At 44.4% G+C, this 20,582-nt stretch overlaps 1 protein-coding gene across 13 annotated transcripts in view; it reads right to left on the bottom strand.

The window, feature by feature from the left end:
* Positions 1 to 20,582, bottom strand: part of LOC147716990 (myosin light chain kinase, smooth muscle-like) — an 828,743-nt gene that overhangs the window by 474,620 nt on the left and 333,541 nt on the right. For 2 of the 13 annotated variants that reach the window (XM_086923848.1, XM_086923850.1), the window contains exon 1: positions 13,815 to 14,120. The exons of the other annotated variants lie outside the window; for them this stretch is intronic. In XM_086923848.1, coding sequence (XP_086779974.1) covers positions 13,815 to 13,983 — 169 coding nt within the window. In that variant the 5' untranslated portion in view covers positions 13,984 to 14,120. Of the gene's footprint in view, positions 1 to 13,814; positions 14,121 to 20,582 lie in introns of those variants that run through there. 13 annotated transcript variants of the gene reach the window in all.

The following is a 20,582-nucleotide window of genomic DNA, read 5'->3' as shown; positions in this document are numbered from 1 at the left end:
TCAATCTTTTGTAAAACGGTAGACACTAATTAGCGCTCTCTATTTCTTCTTTTTCAAAAGAATGAATATAAACTCTGTTTGAGCCCGCGACTCCTCATCAACCTTAGCTACTGGCACAACGTGTTCCACTGCAAAACCCTGAAATTATTTTAGCGGTGAAAAACATTTTGTTTGTAAACCAATGAATATTCATTTGTAAAAATAACATGCTAGATGGCAATTTTTAGAGAGATATTATATTTTCTCGACAGGAGACACGTGACCTTAAAGTGAAAAGCATTAAAAAGAATATTTGGTCCACAGGAAGTGAGAAGGGAGCAGTGAAATCTAGTGATACAGGTACACAAAATTATGCTGACAAATATATCGTGATTATGCTACTTAGGCAGAGAATGTTTTCAGAGGAAATAATAAAGGATTCTTAAAGATTTGGACATGTTGACTGGATCTTTTTCAGATTTCACATGCCGCAAAATATAGAATTATAAGAGGTGCCTCACTCTTTGTGGACGGATTTGGAGATTTAAAGAGCGATAAAACTAAGTTCCATCAGGTAACCCTAACATTGGTAAACGTATAACCTAATTTTGATCTCTAGGCATGTAATGTATAGATCCTTCATAACGCTGGTAATGGTTATGACGCAATAGACAACTGCATAGGTAGACAGGCCTTATAGGACATTATAAAAAAGAGGACAAATTTTGGGAAAATAGGTAAACTGAAAATAGGACTGTATTTTCTTATCTTTAGAAAAGCTTTTTCCTATCTTTTCTATATTTCTTTTATCCACTTTTGCCGCTTTGGGAGAAGGGCACTTTTGAGAGAGAAAAAAATGTTGATGCACATTAGACTTAAGAGACGGAAGTAAATGCATAACAATAATAAGAGAATCATATGCTATCTAGTGAATAAGATCAGACTGAAATATGGTACTGTATTATGATTTATCAAAAACAATGGATATACCGTTTTTAAACAGTCAAGTTCCAATAAGAGTGACACTGACGCTAATGTGATGTTAATTATTAATCTTTAACCAGATTGATAATATCTCCTCAACATAGTACCTCCATGAAAAAATGATTTCTCTACACTAATGCTATGTACATAAAAGATGTGTTTTTGTCTTAATCTTAAATGAACATGAATAATTTAATTGTGAATTTTCTGTATGACATTAATAATCAAGTGTATATATAAGAACTATAACACTCTTGTAAATGTGAATAAGAACTAAAAATGTTCTGTTCTCTCTAGAAAAATTTGGCTGCACATAATTTTGTCCTGATGAAGACACCACGACGTGTCGAAACGCGTTGACTGACAGACCACAGCCTCACCAATATTAGATAGGATAAACATCAATGTTTCGCCTTCTGGTTTTAACTTATATGTTTTATTTATAAAGAATATCTGTTTTATTGCATTAATTCATCATGTATACAAAACTCATTTGTGAAACTAATCTTTTTTAATTAAAACCAATTATTTTTGATATCAAATTTATTGTTGTGTTATAGTCTGACTGTTTTTTGGTATATTATAATGTTTTGACATAGCTAGTGTTTTACTCACAAGACAGCCTGGGTTGATACCTTCAAATTGTCCGGAGTTGATTTTATGCATGTAGCATAGGGCTTTAAATTTGACACGACTGTCAATTCGGAGCCAGTGAAGGTAACGTAGTGAGGCTGAGATAGCAGTTTTTTTGGGAAGTTTGCAAAGTAATCTAGCAGCAGTGTTCTGTACAACCAGTAGCTTGCGTAGCACTTCCTTGCTTGCGCCCAAGTACAGAACATTACTGTAGTCCAATCTGGATGCTATCAGGGCTTGGACTACAGTTTTTGGATGGACATAGGGAGCATCCAGAGGATTTTCCTAAGCCATTTGAGAATGGCAAAGCAAGTGGAAGCTACTTTGACCACTTGTTGCTTCATTGTCAGTTGTTCATTGACAATGACACCCAGATTGCGGGCAGATTGGGAAGGGGGCGGGGATGAGCCCATCTGTGACGGCCAATGGTGGGGGCCCCAGAGGATTTTATTGTTACCGAAAAGGAGAAGTTCGGTTTTCCACCATTAAGTTTTAATTTGTTGGCCGGCATCCATTCAGCAATGTCTGTTAGTCCAGATCGAAGCGCTGATGTGTTGGAATTTGTGTTAGAAGAGAGCGAGAAGATGAGCTGAGTGTCATCTGCGTAGAAGTATATAGTGAGCCCAGCTTGTTCAGCTATTGTAGCCAGAGGGCTGACGTATATATTTGAAGAGCAAGGGGCTCAGTATGGAGCCTTGGGGGACTCCATACTGTGATACATGAGTTTTGGAATTGGCTGTGGAGGAAAAAACTTGGAAGGTCCTGTTTGATAGGAAGCTGGATAGCCACTTGAGTGCCAGGCCAGTGATAGCACAGGAATGGAGAGTGTTGAGAAGGATAGAATGGGAAACAGTGTTGAACGCATGCCTGGGCAAACACACTTGTGTTCAACTATGCTCGTATGAGCCATATATCAATTCTATGCAGTGTATATATTTTCTGACACTAGTCTTTCTTCTATTATGCATTAAGTGTTTGTACCCGCAAATCTATCTACATGTATACTTTGCGGATAACTATATAATCAAGCTTGTATCCATCGTAACATAGCATGATTTGTAAAAAGTAATCTGTTAGAACATGATTTTTCTTGACTTATGTTGCAGCCCACAGACTTAAAATGTATAAAAAGTATCCTTGTTTAATACCTGCATGGGTAAACACACTTGTGTCTAATTGTTGCTGATATATGAGCTTTATATGGAATCAACATCATTTATATATAGTTTTCTGACACTAGTCTTTTTCCCATTATGAACCAAGTGCTTGTACCCGCAAATCTTTCTTTTATGTTTTATCTTGAAAGTATGTGTTTGTAGGAGATAGAGCACTACAATCACTTATGGCTTCGAAGAAGACCGAGCAGGTTGAAATGGGTTAGCCATATAAAATTGTTTGGAAAATCTATCCAGAGTGCGGGCGTATAACTTTGTCATTGTGTATATTTCTCAAAAAAAGGTTGCACACTCACAGAGAATCACTCAATTATTAAAGTTATTGGAAAAAAACAACACAAAAGAAACTTTGACAGACGCGTTTCGGCACATGCCTTGTCAAGGTCAAGATGGCCAGAGTCTTATCGTCATTTAAATACGGAAATCATAATGAATGGCTAGCAGTCTGCAGTCATTGGCAGAGTATACGTACTACCAAAAGTGAATTTTACTCGTACATTGCGGGTAGACTAGTGGCCATCTTACTGTGTTATAATTAATCCGCAAACATAAATGAATTAATTCTTCAATCATTCGTGCAATGCCACATTGCATAATTATACATGATAGCCAACAATTTCAATTGTAAAAATACGTAGCGACACAATGTATACTTTCTGCCATATCGTATCACATGAACTCAATCCTTGGCTGGCAGCCCACAGTTATGAACAGCGTGGACATACTTTCAGAAGTTAATTCCGCTCGTCTATTGTGGGTAGAATGGCGGCCATCTTGTTATTTCATAATTAATCAGCAAACCATAATTTTGTGGGATTTTAGAGGTAGTAATTTATTTTTTACATTTGTTCCTATGTTATTAATGGCATTTAAAAATATATATATAATGGTAATAGTGCAAAGACTGTTTATTTTGGGGAGGTATAATTGGGCTACACTTGTGTAGCGTAATATATTGTGTGTATATATTTGTTTAAAAACATTTGTAATTACTGTTGTGTTTGTTATTTAACAAAAGAAAGTTGTTCTTCTGAGAACAGAGGAGGGATGTGTAGTATGACGGTGCACTATATTTGGTTATTGCCGCTACCGCAGTACTATCTTGGAAGTCCCGCGTTACTTCGCAATACTAAGAAAGCGTCTGATAGGCTGGAAACATTCCTTGTTAAACCAATAGAAAGCTGCTTTTTATTTCTGCTCATTCTTGTGCTTTTGGCCATCTCTCAACTGTAACAGTTCGTTTGCTGCTACTACTGTTGCCGCGTTAGGGTCCAGGTTTTCACCATGGCTCAAGGGAGAGAACCCAGTGGCGTTGCTCATGCTGCACCCGAAGAGAAAGAGGAGGGCAATGCTGTCAAGGAGCAAGAACCAAAGCAGCAGCAAAAACACCAGAAAGAGTCGGTGGTGTGGGAGTTCTTCACTTTTGCTGCAGGTGAGAAAAAAGTTAATGCCCGGAAGGTGACATGCTCAGAGTGTTATAAAGTGCTGTCCCGTGGTAGCGGAGAGCGGTACTCATTGGGGACGTCAGGAATGCATAAACACCTCTACGCCGAGCATAAATCCAAATTGGATGAGGCAAAAAAGAGAAGAAAGCTGGAGATGGCGCAACTCAAGGAGGGAACATCTGCTGGAGCTGGAGATATTCCAACTGATGGACTGTCCCTTTTAGCCATGGCCGCACAATTACTTGCACCATCTAGTACGTCTGCACCACCCGGCATTCAACCACCTGGCTTGGTAGTTGATGTGGACCTCCCTGGGCAGCAGCACAACATTACTGAGCAGTATGCGGGGACAGAGACCTCCTGTTTATTTTGCAAAACAGTCATCGTCTCAGGGGAGAGCAACCTGAATAACCACCGGGAGCTTGTAATATCTCACCGCTGCCCTTCCCAAAACCTTTAGGGTTATTTTTGGCTTTTGTTTCAGTAGGTTTTCTTGTGCCCTGGTGGGTGTGTGATTTTTAAGTTGGTCCTACTGACCTATAGTTTGAAGAAAAAAAAAAGTAAAAGGCGCACAAAACAAAAAGAAGAAAAAAAAAAGTTGTTTTCAGAACTATTTTCCATTTCATTATAATAGAGAACTGCATATGTTTTTCACATGTAAGATGGCGTAACTGCTCTGGACTAAGATACAGTCACTGGTTCATGATATGACAGTAGAAGCCTTTAAGATTGATTTCTTGACGGTTACACAGGGCCTGCAAACCACCATTCAGTTGGTTTCACGGAACAGCCCTCAATGTTGATTGACCTTCTACTGTCTCTGGGCACTAAGATGATACTTTCAGACTGGAAACTAACCTCAGTGAACTCCTTTGAAAAATGGTTGAATTTGCTTTGGTCTGTTAGAGGTGTGGATAATGTCATGTATGCAAAATTGGACAGTACCTCTGGATCAAGATGCCTTTGGGACTCCTTTCATAAATATCTACAGAAAGTCAAACCATCATAGGTTCCTAAATATAGGGTGTGATTGTTGCTTACTGAAATCGACTGCTCTGCCACAGTCATCGAACAAGGCTGCTGGTGGCCCTGTCGGATTACTACAGTGTAGCTTCTTCTTTTCTTTTGCTCTTTTCCCTTATCTTCTTCTGCTCAACATGGGGCTCTTTGTCTCTCTTTCCGTTATTTCTCTTTTTCCCAGGCTATGATTTGTAGATACCCTTGTACAGGGCACAAATCCTATAAAAAGAAGTGGGTGGACTGACAATATGCAAATGACCTCATGACGTCACGTGCTGAACGTGTTCTGGTGTCTGAAAATTACACCGGGACACGTTCAGCTTATTTCTGTGGGGTCCATCTTCTTGGCAGGGGGGACGGCGTCCACCCTGTGAAAAGAGTGGGGGGACGTAGTCCACCCGCGTGTACCCCCGACTCGAGCCCTGCCTTGTATGCTTTTGTTATGTATCACTGGTAACTTCAGAGCTGCAGAGATCTATATCTTGGTCGGTAGACTGACCCTTTACAACATTGTCTTCTTAAGCTAAATTAAATCTGGTCCCATTGTTATTTGATTGTCTGATCTCTTTAGGCGGTATGTAATCGTGGTCTCTATAAACATTCTCACCAAACTGTGTAATGTAACAGAAGTGTAATGTGGATTCTTTATCATGACTTTGTTTTATGAAAAACAATAAAATGTCTGAAAACAAAAATAAAGAGCTGGCTATTATCGCAACTTTTTCACTTACAGGAGCAGGTAGTAACATATACAAAAGAATAGTAAAGGAGAAGTTAAGTGAGGGTAGGTTACATTGTATAGGCATGTATAATAAAGAAATAGTACTTTACATTCTATGTTTTAATTTTCAATTTGTTACTTGATTTAAAACACTAAATTATAAAACATGTCATCCACATTTCTTCACATACACACATAATTAAATGCAATTTTTTATTAACTTTTGTTTGTGTGGTAGTAAAAAAATAAGGTACTAATCTATGCTATCATTCATCACCTTAAACACACAAAAGGTGATGGGAAGCTGTTTGCAATAGGTTTACCCACTGGCAATAGCTCGGGGTAACACTCCAAACCATTGTTGTTTTGCTCACTATGCTACCTCAGTTTGGACGCAGCCATATGCAAATCAATCTTGACCAGGCTCCTCATGGAAACAGTCCAGCCGGAACTGCCCAGCCAGGTCCTCCCTGAACCGGAACACAAGCAACCCAGTGCTGGTTTCGGACTAGTTATGGGCTCATCAGCTGGGTATACCTTGGTTCTAGTGATACGGGGCGCATGGGAGCCATGTCTAGGCACACCCATCCCACTTAGTGCGGTACATGAGACCAGAAAAGGTGATGAGAGGCTGCTTACAGTAAGTGTAACCACTGGCAATTGATTGAGGTAGCACTCCAACCCATCGTTCTTTTGCTCACCATGCCACCTCAGTTTGGACCCAGCCACATACAAATCAGTTTTCACTGTGCTCCTCGTTTATAGCCCAGCAAGGTGCAGATAAACCTAAACTGTATTTTTTACCTACAATCCTGCTGTTGGTCTTGCAATATGGTTTGGTTCCTTAATATTGTGAAATTTCCCAGTAACAAATTCAATGTCATTATTAGTTTTATATTTTACAAACTGTAGTATATCCCCATTTGCTCCATTTACAAGTGCACTTTCTACATTCAAAATACATTGTGTAAAAAATGGCACAGCATGTTTGCAGCTAACGTAAAATACTCTTTGCATAAGTGTAGTAGTATTGGTCTACGTCTGTAGCCTAATGGAAATAATAATCCAATAGCAAAGTGTGTTACAGATTAATTGTGCTTGTTAGGTTACATGATTTTGATTTATTGTGTCATATAATTAAAGTTTGTCTGTCTTTCACGTGTGGTTTCACCAAATAGCCCAATACATAACATATAAATGGTCACTTTCCCTTCTAATCCTATAGTCTATTGGTTTACATGGTCATATGACCTAAAATATTCCTGAAATAGTTGTAGGTAAACGATAATATTCTCACATCTACGGTCTAGTCTATTTTTTCGATAATGTGCATCTTTACTATTGTTTGGGCTATGTTACTAGCCCAGTTTTGCATATAACTAATCAGACTTTCATTTATACAAGTAATAACTTTAAAAGTATCTGATTGGACAGTGTTCAATGCAGTATATACATGTTTCCCTCTCCTACATTCAATCAGTGTTTCTTGAAGGTTTGGGGTACTGTTCAAAGAAGATGGTTTATGTGTAGATCATTGGACACAGTTATATCTTTTGGGCTGGAGAGTATGCCAAGAAGCGTGTAACTGAGCGTAATTTAGTGTTTAAGGTGGAATAACATCCTACCTCTCATTTCCTCTCTTAGTTCTTGTGAGTATCCCCAATTCATAATTATTCATTGTAGAGGCAATGATATTGGTTAACTTACTGGTATTGGAATTGAAATAGAGATGAAAGGGAAGTTTACATACTTAATTACTCTAGTTCCTCACTGCCATTTTGTGTTTTTCAAATATTTGCCTAGGGACAACATTCAGGAAAATCCCTATCTCTTGTCACCCTAACTACAACTACAGAGTTATATATGTAGTCAGAGAAAGGAGTAACATTGATATTGAGGTAGAAAGAGAGACAAGGGGACAGAGAGACAAAGAGAGATACTGATAGAGAGACAGGAAGAGGGACACGAACAGAGAGAGAAGCAGAAATAAACAAAGACATTAAAAAATATAGGCAATTGGAGGAGACCCTACAGATGCATACCTGGGTGCAGATGGATAGAGGCAGTTGGTGCATGAATAAAATAGATATAGGAATGGGGAGAACACAAAAAAGGGAAAAACACAAAATGCCAAATGCATACACATGTTCATACAGAAATAGATGAGGGGAAAGTCAACATTTGTGATAAGATACACATAAAATGAGGCGTGCATGGAGGTGCTCGCATAATCACTAAATACATGTAGATTGCACAATTACCACATACATGCAAAATAGAGTGTGTATAAAGAGACACTTGCTTTAAAAAAATGTATACAAAAGAAATACAGGCATAAGATGCATGCACAGAGGTGTATGCGTATTCACCAGATACAAGCATAGATGTGAAAGCATAACCACAAGATCCATGCCTAGAGGTCTATGAAAGCCCAACATGTGTCCATGCATTGAGGTGCATGCATGTCCACCAAATCCCTGCAGAGGACATGTATACCTAACACATTATTGAAATGAAGTGCATACATTACCACCAGATACATGCATGCAGGCACATGCATACGTGCAGGCCTATGTCTATAGGTACACACATACATGTGCATGTAGAAGTACCAAAGGCCTGCATGGAGACACATGTATACAAATAAACATATAAAATAGAGTTAAACACAGGCACTTATGAGTCTGGTGGAGAGGTATCCCATGGTGGCATACAGCTCAGTCAGATTACAAGTGGACTGGTGGTCCAACTCTGAAATTTACCAGGTGCTGGAATACAGGGCCCATTTTACCAGGTGTTGATCCATATCTGGTAAAATTGCAAGGGAGCTCTAAGCTCCTGATGGAATGCAAAACTAGTGCGCTTCACCCAATCCCTACGCTGCTCTCATGGTGAGAGCAGCGTCTGGATTGGCCGCAGGGGAAGCTGGGAGCTTCAGCCTGTGCCAAGAGGAGAAGCCCGGGGAGCAGTGCGGCGTGGGGAACACCGGCAGGAAAGTTTTATTTTTTTAATTATTTTATCCTCTTAAGCTGCCACCTCACCCCGCGCTCCCCCAATGCACCCCCCTCTGCGCTGCCCCCCCTGCGCCATAACATTTATCTTACATCAGCCGCTACTGCACTTATTGCTGCAGAGAGGCTAGGGAAAGAACAAATGGGCAATATCGAACTAAAGGAGGTCTCTTAAAACGTCAGTTTACGCTTTTTTCTGCTCAAATGTGAATTAGGATTCCAGGGGTAACAAAGATGTACCAACCATACCCACTGGTGCAGGGTCCTAACAATCACCAACACTTTCCACGGACACCAGGTCTCCCTTTTTTAGGCAGAGGCAGAGACAGCGGAAAGCAAAGAGGAACACTGGTGGTCCAGTGGAAGGATCTCAACTAGGGGTGGCCAGGAGCATGGCACAGGATCCCTCACCGGGCACCAGCCAGGAGGGAATCTAGTGAATAACCTCCCGGATATCCAACTGACAACTCCCCAAGAGACATTGCTCAATAAGGGACTGGGGTTTCTTCCGACTAACACCTTGGACAACTTCAGACTGTATCAGGAGCTCTCAGTCTTCTCTAGGTCTGTGAGACTGAAGTTTTTTTTTTTAAGGGCCAGGAAGACAGATTTGAGAATAGGGGTGACACCAACTTTCACCCAAAATCTAACTTGACCCCAATGGGCTCCACACTCCCATTAGAAGTTATCACGTCCAAGAGAGCAGTGGTCCATGACATTGAAGAGAGGGTAAAAACACAGACTCACCCCTTTAGGTACATCACTAGAGCAGAAAAAGAGGCCCTTGAGGAACTCACAAATAAACAAGAGCTGGTCATCAAGCCCGCTGATAAGGGTGGGGCAGTAGTTATCCAAACTAAGGCAGCATATGATTAAGAATGCCGGAGACTATTTGAGGACGAAAGGAACTATAAGGTCCTCCTGAGAGATCCCACACCTGATTTAAGAATAGAAATTTCTACAGTTATAGAGGAAGCCCTGACCAATGACTGGATCTCGGAGCATGAGGCCAGCTTTTTGCAGCAAAAAGATCGCATCACACCTGCATTTTACACATTACCTAAAGTCCATAAGACAACGAGACCACTTCGAGGCAGACCAATCGTTGCTGGCATTGGTTCTATTCTTAAACCTTTGTCACTATTTTGTGACTTCTTTTTTAAACCATTGGTCCAAAGTAGAACAGCTTACCTCAAAGACACCACTGAGGTTCTCAACCTTCTCAGTGATATGGACTTCAACACTGATGAGGAGGATTTGGTGGGATTAGACATAGAATCCTTGTACACCAATATTCCTCAACTAGACACCCCTTGCGGGTGGTGGAAGAGCTACTCTTTGAACAGGACTGGCAATATCAGACACCCAGGCTCGACCTCGGACCTGGGGAACTGGGTTCGAGTCTCTGTAACAGCGCCAAACATCCTGTGATTCTGGGCAAATCACTTAATCTCCCCATGCCTAACAAAAATGAATGTGTGTCCTCATGTAACATAACTGGTGCTATGTAAAGCGCTCTGATACCCGATTCGGATTCGGGTCTAGTTCGCGCTTTATAAAACTCTGCAAAAAAATAAACTTCTTTGAGTACATGGGGACCCACTACTTTCAAACCCATGGTACTTCAATGGAAAGTGCATACGTGCCGAGCCTGGCGGGGCTGTATGTAGCTGCCCTCGAGCAGAAACATATCTTTGATGTAGGTCACCCATGGACACACATCATCCTTGTCTAGAAACGTTCTATAGATGATGTCCTCCTCATATAGAAAGGCAATCAGGAGTCTATAACAGACTTTATGCAATGGCTCAATAGTCGGAACCCTTTCCTGCATTTCACCACCACTATTACAAAGGAGAACCTCCCTTTTCTGGACTTAGTGATTTTTCCGCATGAAGGGAAACTGTCCTCAAGAGTCCACCACAAACCCACAGACAAAAATGGTTTGCTTCAGTTTGGGAGTTTTCACCCCAAATCCCTTAGAGAAAATCTTCTGATGGGGCAGTTGCTGCAACTTCGCAGAAACTGCTCTGAACCAGAGAACTTCAGGGAAGAAGCGCCCCTTCTCTCTGAAAAACTGAACAACAGAGGTTACCCTAGGCAAGTGGTTCGTAGGGCACAGAGGAGGGCATGGAACTGCCAGAGGGATACCCTGTTAGAAAAAGTGGAAAGGCCTGAAAAGAAGAACACCATCTGTGTTACACCATTTAAAACTTCCTCTAATGCAATAAAGCGTATCCTCTTAAAACACTGGCGGATACTGAATTCCAGTGGCCTCCGTCTTGAGAAATCATTGTTCTGTTTCAGAAGAGGACCGATTGGTTCATTCTAGAATGCAAAACAATCCTCGGGGGACCCTCGGGGGACCTGGGACCTTCCGCCTGTCACAGACAACACGCGGTGTGGCTCATGTGACATGTGTAGATTGACCACCAACAGCGAGAACGTTGATGTGGGTCTTAATAATCCGTGGGAACAGAGAGAGCACACTAATTGTAACTCCTCTAATGTCATCTACATAATCAAGTGTCTTTGTGGCCTGATTTATGTTGATATGACATGTAGAAATGTCAAAGTGAGAATAATGGAGCACAGAAGCAACATTTGCGGTGCCAGGACAACCATGTGCCTCACATCACACTATGCGGAGACGGGCCACACTGTGGAGGGCATCTATTGGACCGTGTTGGACAAACCTTTTATTTCACAGAATGCGAGGGGCCCTCACATACTCGGTTCATACGTGAACAAAAGTGGGTCTACAGGATTCGCAGTCATGAGACAGGGCTTAATGATGATATCCCATGGACATCCCTGGGGAGACTATAGATCATATATCATTATAGTACATCTGTTTCCTTACTAGTGCTCCGCCTCTAACTTTCCCGGAGGACTCAGGGACCCACCCTCCACAATCTAGTGTAAGGCTCCCTATATGTGTACTTAACAGTCTAATGTTTCTGTATTAACGCTGGACTTGGATTTCTAACATCACAGCGTAACTTTATCACAACCCATACTCATATTGGGGCTCCCTACCATCTTGCGATGTGACACTGATATTGGATAGCTCTGCCTCTCAGTAGTTATTTACTTGGATGAATAATAATGGAATACCATTTATTATTTGGCCCATTTTGCCATAATATTGGAATTACTTTCATTCCCTTGGGAATCTAGGAATAAAACTATTATGAAGATATCTCACAGTCTGTTTTAAAATCAATGTCTGCACCTTTGTAGGATCCTTTTCTGTTCCTTCTTCTAATAGTCTGTATTGTCTACCTCTCCCTATTGCTCCGCCTCTAGCATTGGTTTGCGCAGAGGCGTTCAGTAGCAGCCCTATGATGAAGCATGCCACAACTTGCTGTGGGTGAGGGCAGTTGTAATAAAGTGTTTGTGCTCCCTTTGCAACCACATATTATACTCCTAAAAAAAATTGCGACGGATATTCCGCCTTATCTTCTTTTGTGTATATCTATCGGGTTTGAGGAGGATCAGATAGGGCTGAATCCGTCTCCCGCCTTTTTTCTGTGTGTACTGTAACAAAGATAGCGCCAGGAGTAGCAGAGTAGCAAAATCCAGCCGGTGCGTAGCAGCTTTTACCCCTTGCGACCGATAGTAAAGTCCATTGGGCTGGGGAGTGAGGATAAACAGATAAACAGCCTACAACAGCGAACGTGCAGGACGACTGTAGAGACAACGGGATACAGGTCTAGAGAGAGACCCAGAGAAAGAAAGAGATAGGTAGCCATAAAGAGAGAGAGAGAAGGAAAGAGGCAGCAGGACAAGACACAAACGGCCAGAAAGTGAAAGATATACGAAGCCAGAAAGAGAGACAGGACCAGAGAAAGGGACAGACTACGAGAGAGAGAAACAGGCACCCAGTGAGAGAAAGAGACAGATAGTTACTCAGACACAGACACATCTACCCAGCCATGGATAGAAAGGAAGAGATGCACAGCCAGAAAGAGAAATACAAAGAAGTTGAGAGAAATAGATAAGAAAGCACGAGACATAGGTAGACAGAGAGAGATACAAAAAGAGGCATAGATAAGCATCCAGAGAGAGAGAGAGGGAGGTAGACAGCCAGATAGAGAAATAAGAAATAGGGAGAGCATAAGAAATAGACAGCCAGAGAAAGCAAAAGAGATTAAGAAAGAAAACATAGGAAGCCAGACCAAGAAATTATTTGAAAAAAAGGAAGCACAAGCTAGAAAGACAGCAAGAGAGAAGAGATAGCCAGTCATAACGAGAAAGAGACCGAGAAATCGAGAGCCAGTGAGGGTGTTAAAGGTATCAACAGCTTGTGACAGCAAGAGCCAGACAACAACAGAACAGATAGAGAGCCACAGCTAAGACAGCCACAGCAAGAGAGGCAGAGAGATCAAAGGGACGCAACGAGAGAGAGAAATAGACAGCTGGAGCAAAAAAGAGGGAAGAAAGGTAGAGGGGAGACAAAGAGACAGACAGAAAAAAAGAAAGAGATAGACAACAAATAAACAACAAAATGGAGACAGCTAGAGTGACAGCGATAGCAAAATGAAGCAAGACCGGTGAGACTGAGGAGGATGCGGACTGAGGGGAGAAGATAAGAAGCGTTAGGGAGCGAAAGAGACCAAAGAGAGTATTTGAAAGAAAGAGAGAATGTGCCAGACGGGGCACGACATAAACAGGTAGAGAGAGGGAGAGAATTACACAGGGGTATGATGTGAACTCAGATCCCTTATCCGCAGAAGCTCCCTAGTCTCAAACTAATTCAAATATTATGTGCGGGAGGCTGAGGGGCAGTCACATCCTGGCCCCCTCAGTTCTCTCCAAAGTACAGTGCATGGATGTGGCCTACCTGTGCGCTGCTGCTGGGGCTCACGGGCTCCATTTGTGGCCACTGCTGTCAGTCCATCCTTCGTCCCTTGGTTTAGAGCTGCGGTATCTGCCCTGGAGGGCTTCTGCAGGTTGATCCTGAATGTAGACACGTAACTCATTTTGGAGTGCTGGCTGGCAAAGTCATTCATTCCTTGGATAAATCATCTTGGGGTAGCCGCCGAGGGTAGGTGGTTCTCCTTCAGGCCTAAGGACCAGATGGATGCCAGGACATCCCAAGCCAAGGACTCAGTGGTCCAGGTGCCTCTTCAAATCCAAAAGTCAGATGTCATCCTTGCCTCGCATAAACCTAGGACCAGTGGTTTCACTTCTCTTCACCCTCACGGACAGAGTGGCTGAGCTACAAGTCCAAGTAACTTGTATCTAGCCGCATAGATGCTCCTCTCACTTTTGACACCAAGGACCAGCTTCACAGCTCCAATCAGACCCCAGCAACTGGATGGTCACCCCTTCTTCAAGCCTAATTACCAGATGTCACCTCTGTTCTCCCCAAACCCATGGACCAGATGCTCAACCTCCTCCAACCTTTTGAAAATGGCCAGGTTGGATAACTTCCAAGCCAAAGTCGAGATGGTCACCTCAACCCTAAAGTGATGATACGATTCCCTCCAAATCTTAGAAACAGATTGTCACCTCTCCTTCGACATCAAAGACATTTTGAGTCCAAGGACGAGACTGCTTCCTTCTCAACATGTGATGTTCTCACTTCCAAACCCACGGTGCAGAGGGTCAGCTCCTCTTCCAAGCTTGAGGACTGGAAGGCCAGCTCCTGGTTGAAACTGAAGCAATGGGTGCTCAGCCCACTCCGAACCCAAGAAATGTGTACTTACCGGAGGCCAGCTCCTCTCCGAACCTCGGGTCCGGAGGAGCCTCTCTCCCAAGCCTTAAGAGCAGGTGGCCAGCTTCTTTTCAGGCCAGAGGACTGGGTGGACAGACCCCACTTGAAGCCCAAGGAATGGGTGGTCAATGTCTTCCGAACTCATGCAAAACATAGTTAAGAGCCACATAAACTCGAGACTCAGATGCCAGCGTGTCCCTGGAACTGTACGGCTCACCTTAAATCCGAGGAAGGGGTGGTCGGGTCCTTAAAAAAGTTCTATTCCGATAGTGCGATAGGACAGTTTACCGCGCCGCGCTGTGCAAGTCAATTCACCTCTTCGTCCATTCGGAATATGCGCGGCTGGTCCAGTACACAGCTTGCTCGCTCTGTTGCAGGGCACAGAAGAAGACGGACCCCAGCCTGGCCGAGGGATGTGGGGAGGGGTGGGGGCTCGCTGCAGGGCCGCCTGTGGCCCGGGCTGGAGGTCTGTCTGTCTGCTCGCTGCTGCGCTCAAGGAAGCAGCCTTATCTCAGCGCGCAGCTCGTTGCGTTAGCCACCAGCGCCTTCTGCGAGCTGCCCGGGGCAGGAAATGCTACACATTTATAAACCGCGACTCTCCCCCGGCTGCCGGAGGCTGCGGGAGGCTACCCAGACACGGGAGGGACCCGAACGAACCGGTTTAAAAGGGCCCTCCCCTTAAAAACTTCAAAGGGTAAATAGAGTCATACAAAGAAAAACAAACAAAACATATAAACAAACAGCCCGGTGTTCTCCGCCAATAGGAATCACGCTGGGAATGGGCACCCGCATGGTAGGGTCTTGTCCCCGGCTCTCCTGACAGGGCGAGGGCAGGGCACTGCTTCCCAGGGGTCGGCCACTGTGCCAGAGCCTTCTGGCCGGAGTGGGCGGTCCTGTGATTTGAAGACCCCTTTGAGCACCTAGGGGGAGGCTAGGCTGTGTGTGTGCCCATCCCATGTGTACCCAGTGTCGGCTGGGCATGGGGTGGGCGTGGAGGGATACAAACTCCTCTCACCACTTCAAGGGAAGCCGTGCCAATTCAAGGTGTACCCTGCGCTCGTACTCGACTCAGTTCTGGGAGGGAATGAGTGAGAAGCACTGACGCCTCCAGCCATCCCGCGACCGTCCAAGTGTTCGATCTGAGGATGGGAGGTCGCGGCCACACCCAAGTCACACCCGAGGATGCCGAACCCATCCCACGCAAATCCCTGCAGTCCCAGCGCTCACCAGACCCCACAACGCGAACACCTGCGCCGCGGCCCAGCCCATGTGAGTTCCCTGTACAGTGGCTTCTCATTTCAGCCAACACAAGCACTGCAGAGCATCCCACGGGTCGGGAGGTACTAGGGTTTGATGCCTGAACACGGCTCAGGCGCGGCCCCGCCCACGCGCAAGGCGCGCAGTGCGCACACCGGAGCAGGGATGCTGCTGTTCATTGTTTAACCCCCGGTGCGAAGCATCCATGCAGAATAAAGCTATGAAGAGGAGGGCGGGGCCGGGGAAGGGCCTCAGACAGAGGGGCATCAGAGGCTCATAACAAGCACTGGCAACACCAATAATTCTCACCTACCTGAGTGCAATTGGCTTTCTCAATGTCTTTTAGCCAAGTTGTACAACAGCAGTTGTATTACTAAAAGTGGCATGGGATAGTAGAGAGTGGAGGGATAGAAGAGAGTGGAGGGATAGAAGAGAGTGGAGTGGCGTAGAGTGATGTAGAATAGAGTAGCTTAGTGTAGAGTACGGTGCCACAGAGTGGATGGAGTGGCTTTGAGTAGAGTGGCATAGAGTAGAGTAAACTGACCTGGCCCCCCATTACCTTAAGTCCATTGTTCACACTCATGTACCTTCCCGGAATTTGAGATCTGCCCACATGGCCTATTTTTTTGTGCCTAGAATTAGACTAACCAGAATGGGGGGTAGATCTTTTGCTCAGTTAGGCCCCATCTTGTGGAACTCCTTGCCATTGCACATTCGAACTGAAACTAATTATATGCAGTTCCGCAGAGCCACTAAAACCTGGCTCTTCAACCAATAACTCTTTTGTAGTTGAAATGGAGATTTAATGGAACTTGCCTGTCCAGCGCCGGGAAACCCTTTTTGGGTAGCTGCCACGCTTAACAAATTCAAATAATAAATATACAGAAGAGTGGCATAGAGAGGAGTGGTGTAGAGTACAGTGGTGTAGAGTGACATAGAGTTGAAGGGAGTGGTGTAGAGTAGAGTGGCATGAAGTGGCATTGAGTGGAGTGGTATGGAGTCGCATAGAGTCGAGGGACAAAGAGTAGAGTGGAATAAACTGAAGTGGTGCATTTTGACGCAGAGTAGTGTGGTGTAGAGTGGAGTATATTAGGTTGGTATAGAGTGGAGTGGGTTAAAGTGGCATTGAGTAGAGTGGTATAAAGTAGAATGGCGTAGATTGTCATAAAGTGGCGTACAGTTGAGATGCACAGAAAAGGGTGGAGTGATGTGGAATAGAGTAGAGTGGCGTAGAGAGGAGTGGTGTACATTGGCATAGAGTAGAGTGCTGTAGAATAGAGTGCTGTACAGTGGAGAAAGTAGAGTGGCATAGAGTGGCATGGAGTGGTGTAGAGGGGTATGGAGTGCCACATAGTGAACAGGCATAGAATGGCACATAGTGGCATTGTGGGGATAGGAAAGGAGTGGAGGTGCATAAAGTGGTGTACAGTGAAGTGGAGTGGCATGAAGTGGAGTGACACAGAGTGATATAGAGTAGAGTGGCGTGGATAAGATTGGCATAGAGTAGAGTGGTGTGGAATAGAGTGGCGCAGAATGAGTTGGCTTAAAGTAGAGTGGGGTAGAGTAGAGTGGGATGGCATAGATTAGATTGGAGAACCATAGAGTAGAGTGGCATAAAATAGGGTGGAGTGGAGTAGAGTGCCATGGAGTATAGTGGAGTGGTGTGGAGTAGAGTGATGCAGAGTAGAGTGGTGCAGAGTAGGTTGGCCTAAAGTAGAGTGGCATAGAGTGGAGTGGAGTACAGTGGCATTGTGTAAAGTGGTAGGGGAAGTGGCGCAGAGTGGCATAGACTGGAGTGGCATAGAGTGGATTGGCATAGAGCAGAGTGGCATAACGTCGAGTGGGAAAGAGTAGAGTGGTCTAGAGTGACTAAGAGTAGAGTGGCATAGAGTAGCATAGCATAGGATGGCGTAGGATAGAGTGGCATAGAATAGGGTGGAGTCATGTGGTGTGAAGGATAGTGGAGTGACATAGAGTAGAGTGTCATTGAGTGGAGTGATGTAGAGTGGCACAAAGTAGTTTGGCATACAACAGAGAAAGAAGAGGGGTCTGGAGTGGCGTAGAGTGGAAAGGCATAGAATGACACAGGGTGGCATGGAGTGGTGTAGAGTAGACTGACGTGCAGTGCGTGGAGTGGCATAGAGAGGTACAGAATTTAGTGGAGTGGAACAGCATGGCATAAAGTAAAATGGCATGGAATAGAGTGGTGTGGAGTGGCATAGAATAGAGTGGCATAGAATAGAGTGGCATAGAGTAGAGTGGCACAGAGTAGAGTGGCACAGAGTAGAGTGGAGTGGCATAAAGTGGTGTGGAGTGGCATAGATTAGAGTGGCGTGGAGTGGTATACATTGAGAGAGAGTGGCAAAGAATGGAGTGACGTAGTATAGAGTGGTGTAAAGTATAGTGGTGTGGAGTAGAGTGCCTTGGAGTGAAGTGGAGTAGCATAGAGTGGAGTGGCACAGAGAAGAATAGCATAGTGTGGAGTGTCATAGAGTGGGGTGAAGTGACGTAGAGTGGCGTATAGTGAAGTGGAGTAGAGAGGCGTAGAGTGGAGTGGAGTGGCATAGGGTAGAGTGGCAAGAGTGGAGTGGGATACAGTGGCATTGAATGAAGTGGAGTGGAATAGAGTTGAATGGGGTAGAGTAGAGTGGTGTAGAGTTGCATAGAGTATGGTGGAGTGGAGTAGAGTGATGTGGAATAGAGCAGCATGTAGTACAGTAGAGTCGCATGAAGTAGAGTGGAGCAGCCATGAGTAGAGAGGCATAGAGTGGCCTAGAGCAGCGTTGCATAGAATAGAGAGGTATAGAGTAGAGTTGCACAGTGTGGGGTGGAGTGGAGTGGCATGGGGTGGCGTAGAGTGGAGTGGCACAGAGTGGAGTCACCTTGAGTAGAGTGGAGGGGCAAAGAGTAGAGTGGAGTGGTGTAGAGTACAATGGAGTAGAATAGAGTAGCATAAAGTGGCAATGTATGAAGTGGTGTGGAGTAGCATGGCGTAGAGTGGCATGACGTAGAATGGCGTATCATAGAGTGGTCTGGAGTAGAGTGGCATGCAGTAGAGAGGCATAGAGTGGACTGGCTGTAAGTAGAGTGGAGTAGAGTAGAGTGGCATAGAGTAGAGTGGCATAGAGTGGCGTAGAGGAGAGCAGTGTGGACTACATCGGCATAGAGTGGAATGACGTAGAGTGGTGTGGAGTAGAGTGGTGTGGAGTAGAGTGGCATGCAGTAGAGAGACGTAGAGTGGACTGGCTTAAAGTAGAGTGGTGTAGAGTAGAGTGTCATAGAGTGGCATAGAGCAGAGCAGTGTGGTCTACAGAGGCATAGAATGGAATGACATAGAGTGTCATAGAGTGGTGTGGAGTAGAGTGGCATGCAGTAGAAAGGCGTAGAGTGGACTGGCTTAAAGTAGAGTGGCATAGAGTGGCATAGAGGAGAGCAGCGAGGACTACAGCGCCATAGAGTGGACTGACTTAGAGTGCTGTAGAGTGTTATTTGGAGTGGGGTGGTGCAGAAAAGAGTTGAGTGGCACAGAGTAGAATGAAGTAAAGTGGAGTGGCTTAGAGTGAAGTGGAGTAGCGTAGAGTGATCTAGAGTACAGTGGAGTAGCACAGAGTAGTCTGGCGTAGAGTGGAGTGGAGCGGCGTGGCCTGGAGCGGTATAAAGTGGAGTGGGGTACAGTGGAGTAGCGCAGAATAGAGTGGAGTAGAGTAGTACAGTGTGCGTGTAAGTAACTAAACCTTTGTTAGAGATCAGGACCAGACTGGCTACTCAAAGAAGCCTAGGCACTTTAGCCGGACCAGCACCCGGGAGAAAATGGAGCATGTGTGAAGCACTGCTGCTTTTGTTACTGGGGGCCGATTTTGCAGCACTGCTGCAGAACTGGTCCCCGATAACAAAACCGGCCCTAACCCTTTCAAAACCGGCTCCACCCTTCTAGCCTCCTGGGGAAATGCCCAATTCCCGGTTCGGGCAGTCCGTCCTTGCTAGAGATGCCAGATAGGGCAAAAGCAACATAAGAAGCCATATGCCTGTGTTAAAAGTGGGAACGCAAATTGAATGTCCAAAAGAAAACCCAGAGCGCTTATAAAAATGAAAACTGTAAAAAGGCAAGGGAGAACAAAGACGGTAAAGAACACATGCACTCGGTCCATGCTCCAAGGAGGAGCTAACACAAGAAAGGAAGGGAATCCAATGGGTGCTAAGCAATCGAAAGATTGAAAAAGTGATAATGATAACAAGCAATGGAATGCTGTGGGAGGGTTATAAGCCCACTGAATTACAAACAATATGTCTAGCAGCTCAGCCCATGCACGGTATAGGGGAGACCTTAAAAGGAATGGCTACCTTCGATGTGTCTAACAACCATATTTATAAAGATACGGAACGTTGGAGATAAAACCATTAAAAAAAAAAAGCGTCTGTGATGCTGCCTGTATATTGTGAAATTATTCTGGAAGCTCTGAAGGCAAGAAGAGGCAGTAGGAGGAACCCCACTCAAAGGACTACATTATCGACTGGGGAACAAGGAGATTTCCACATTCTAATCCCATTTCACTCATTGAGCACACTGTGTGAACCTCGGCATCTCATGTTTTTTCATTCTACCTCGGCTCTTTTCTCTGGCAAAAATGTAACCAT

This window comes from Lissotriton vulgaris, chromosome 5, assembly GCF_964263255.1.
Source record: "Lissotriton vulgaris chromosome 5, aLisVul1.2, whole genome shotgun sequence".
NCBI classification, from domain to species: domain Eukaryota; kingdom Metazoa; phylum Chordata; class Amphibia; order Caudata; family Salamandridae; genus Lissotriton; species Lissotriton vulgaris.
The sequence above is the reverse complement of the archived record's forward strand: the minus strand, read 5'-3'. Positions and strand labels throughout refer to the sequence as shown.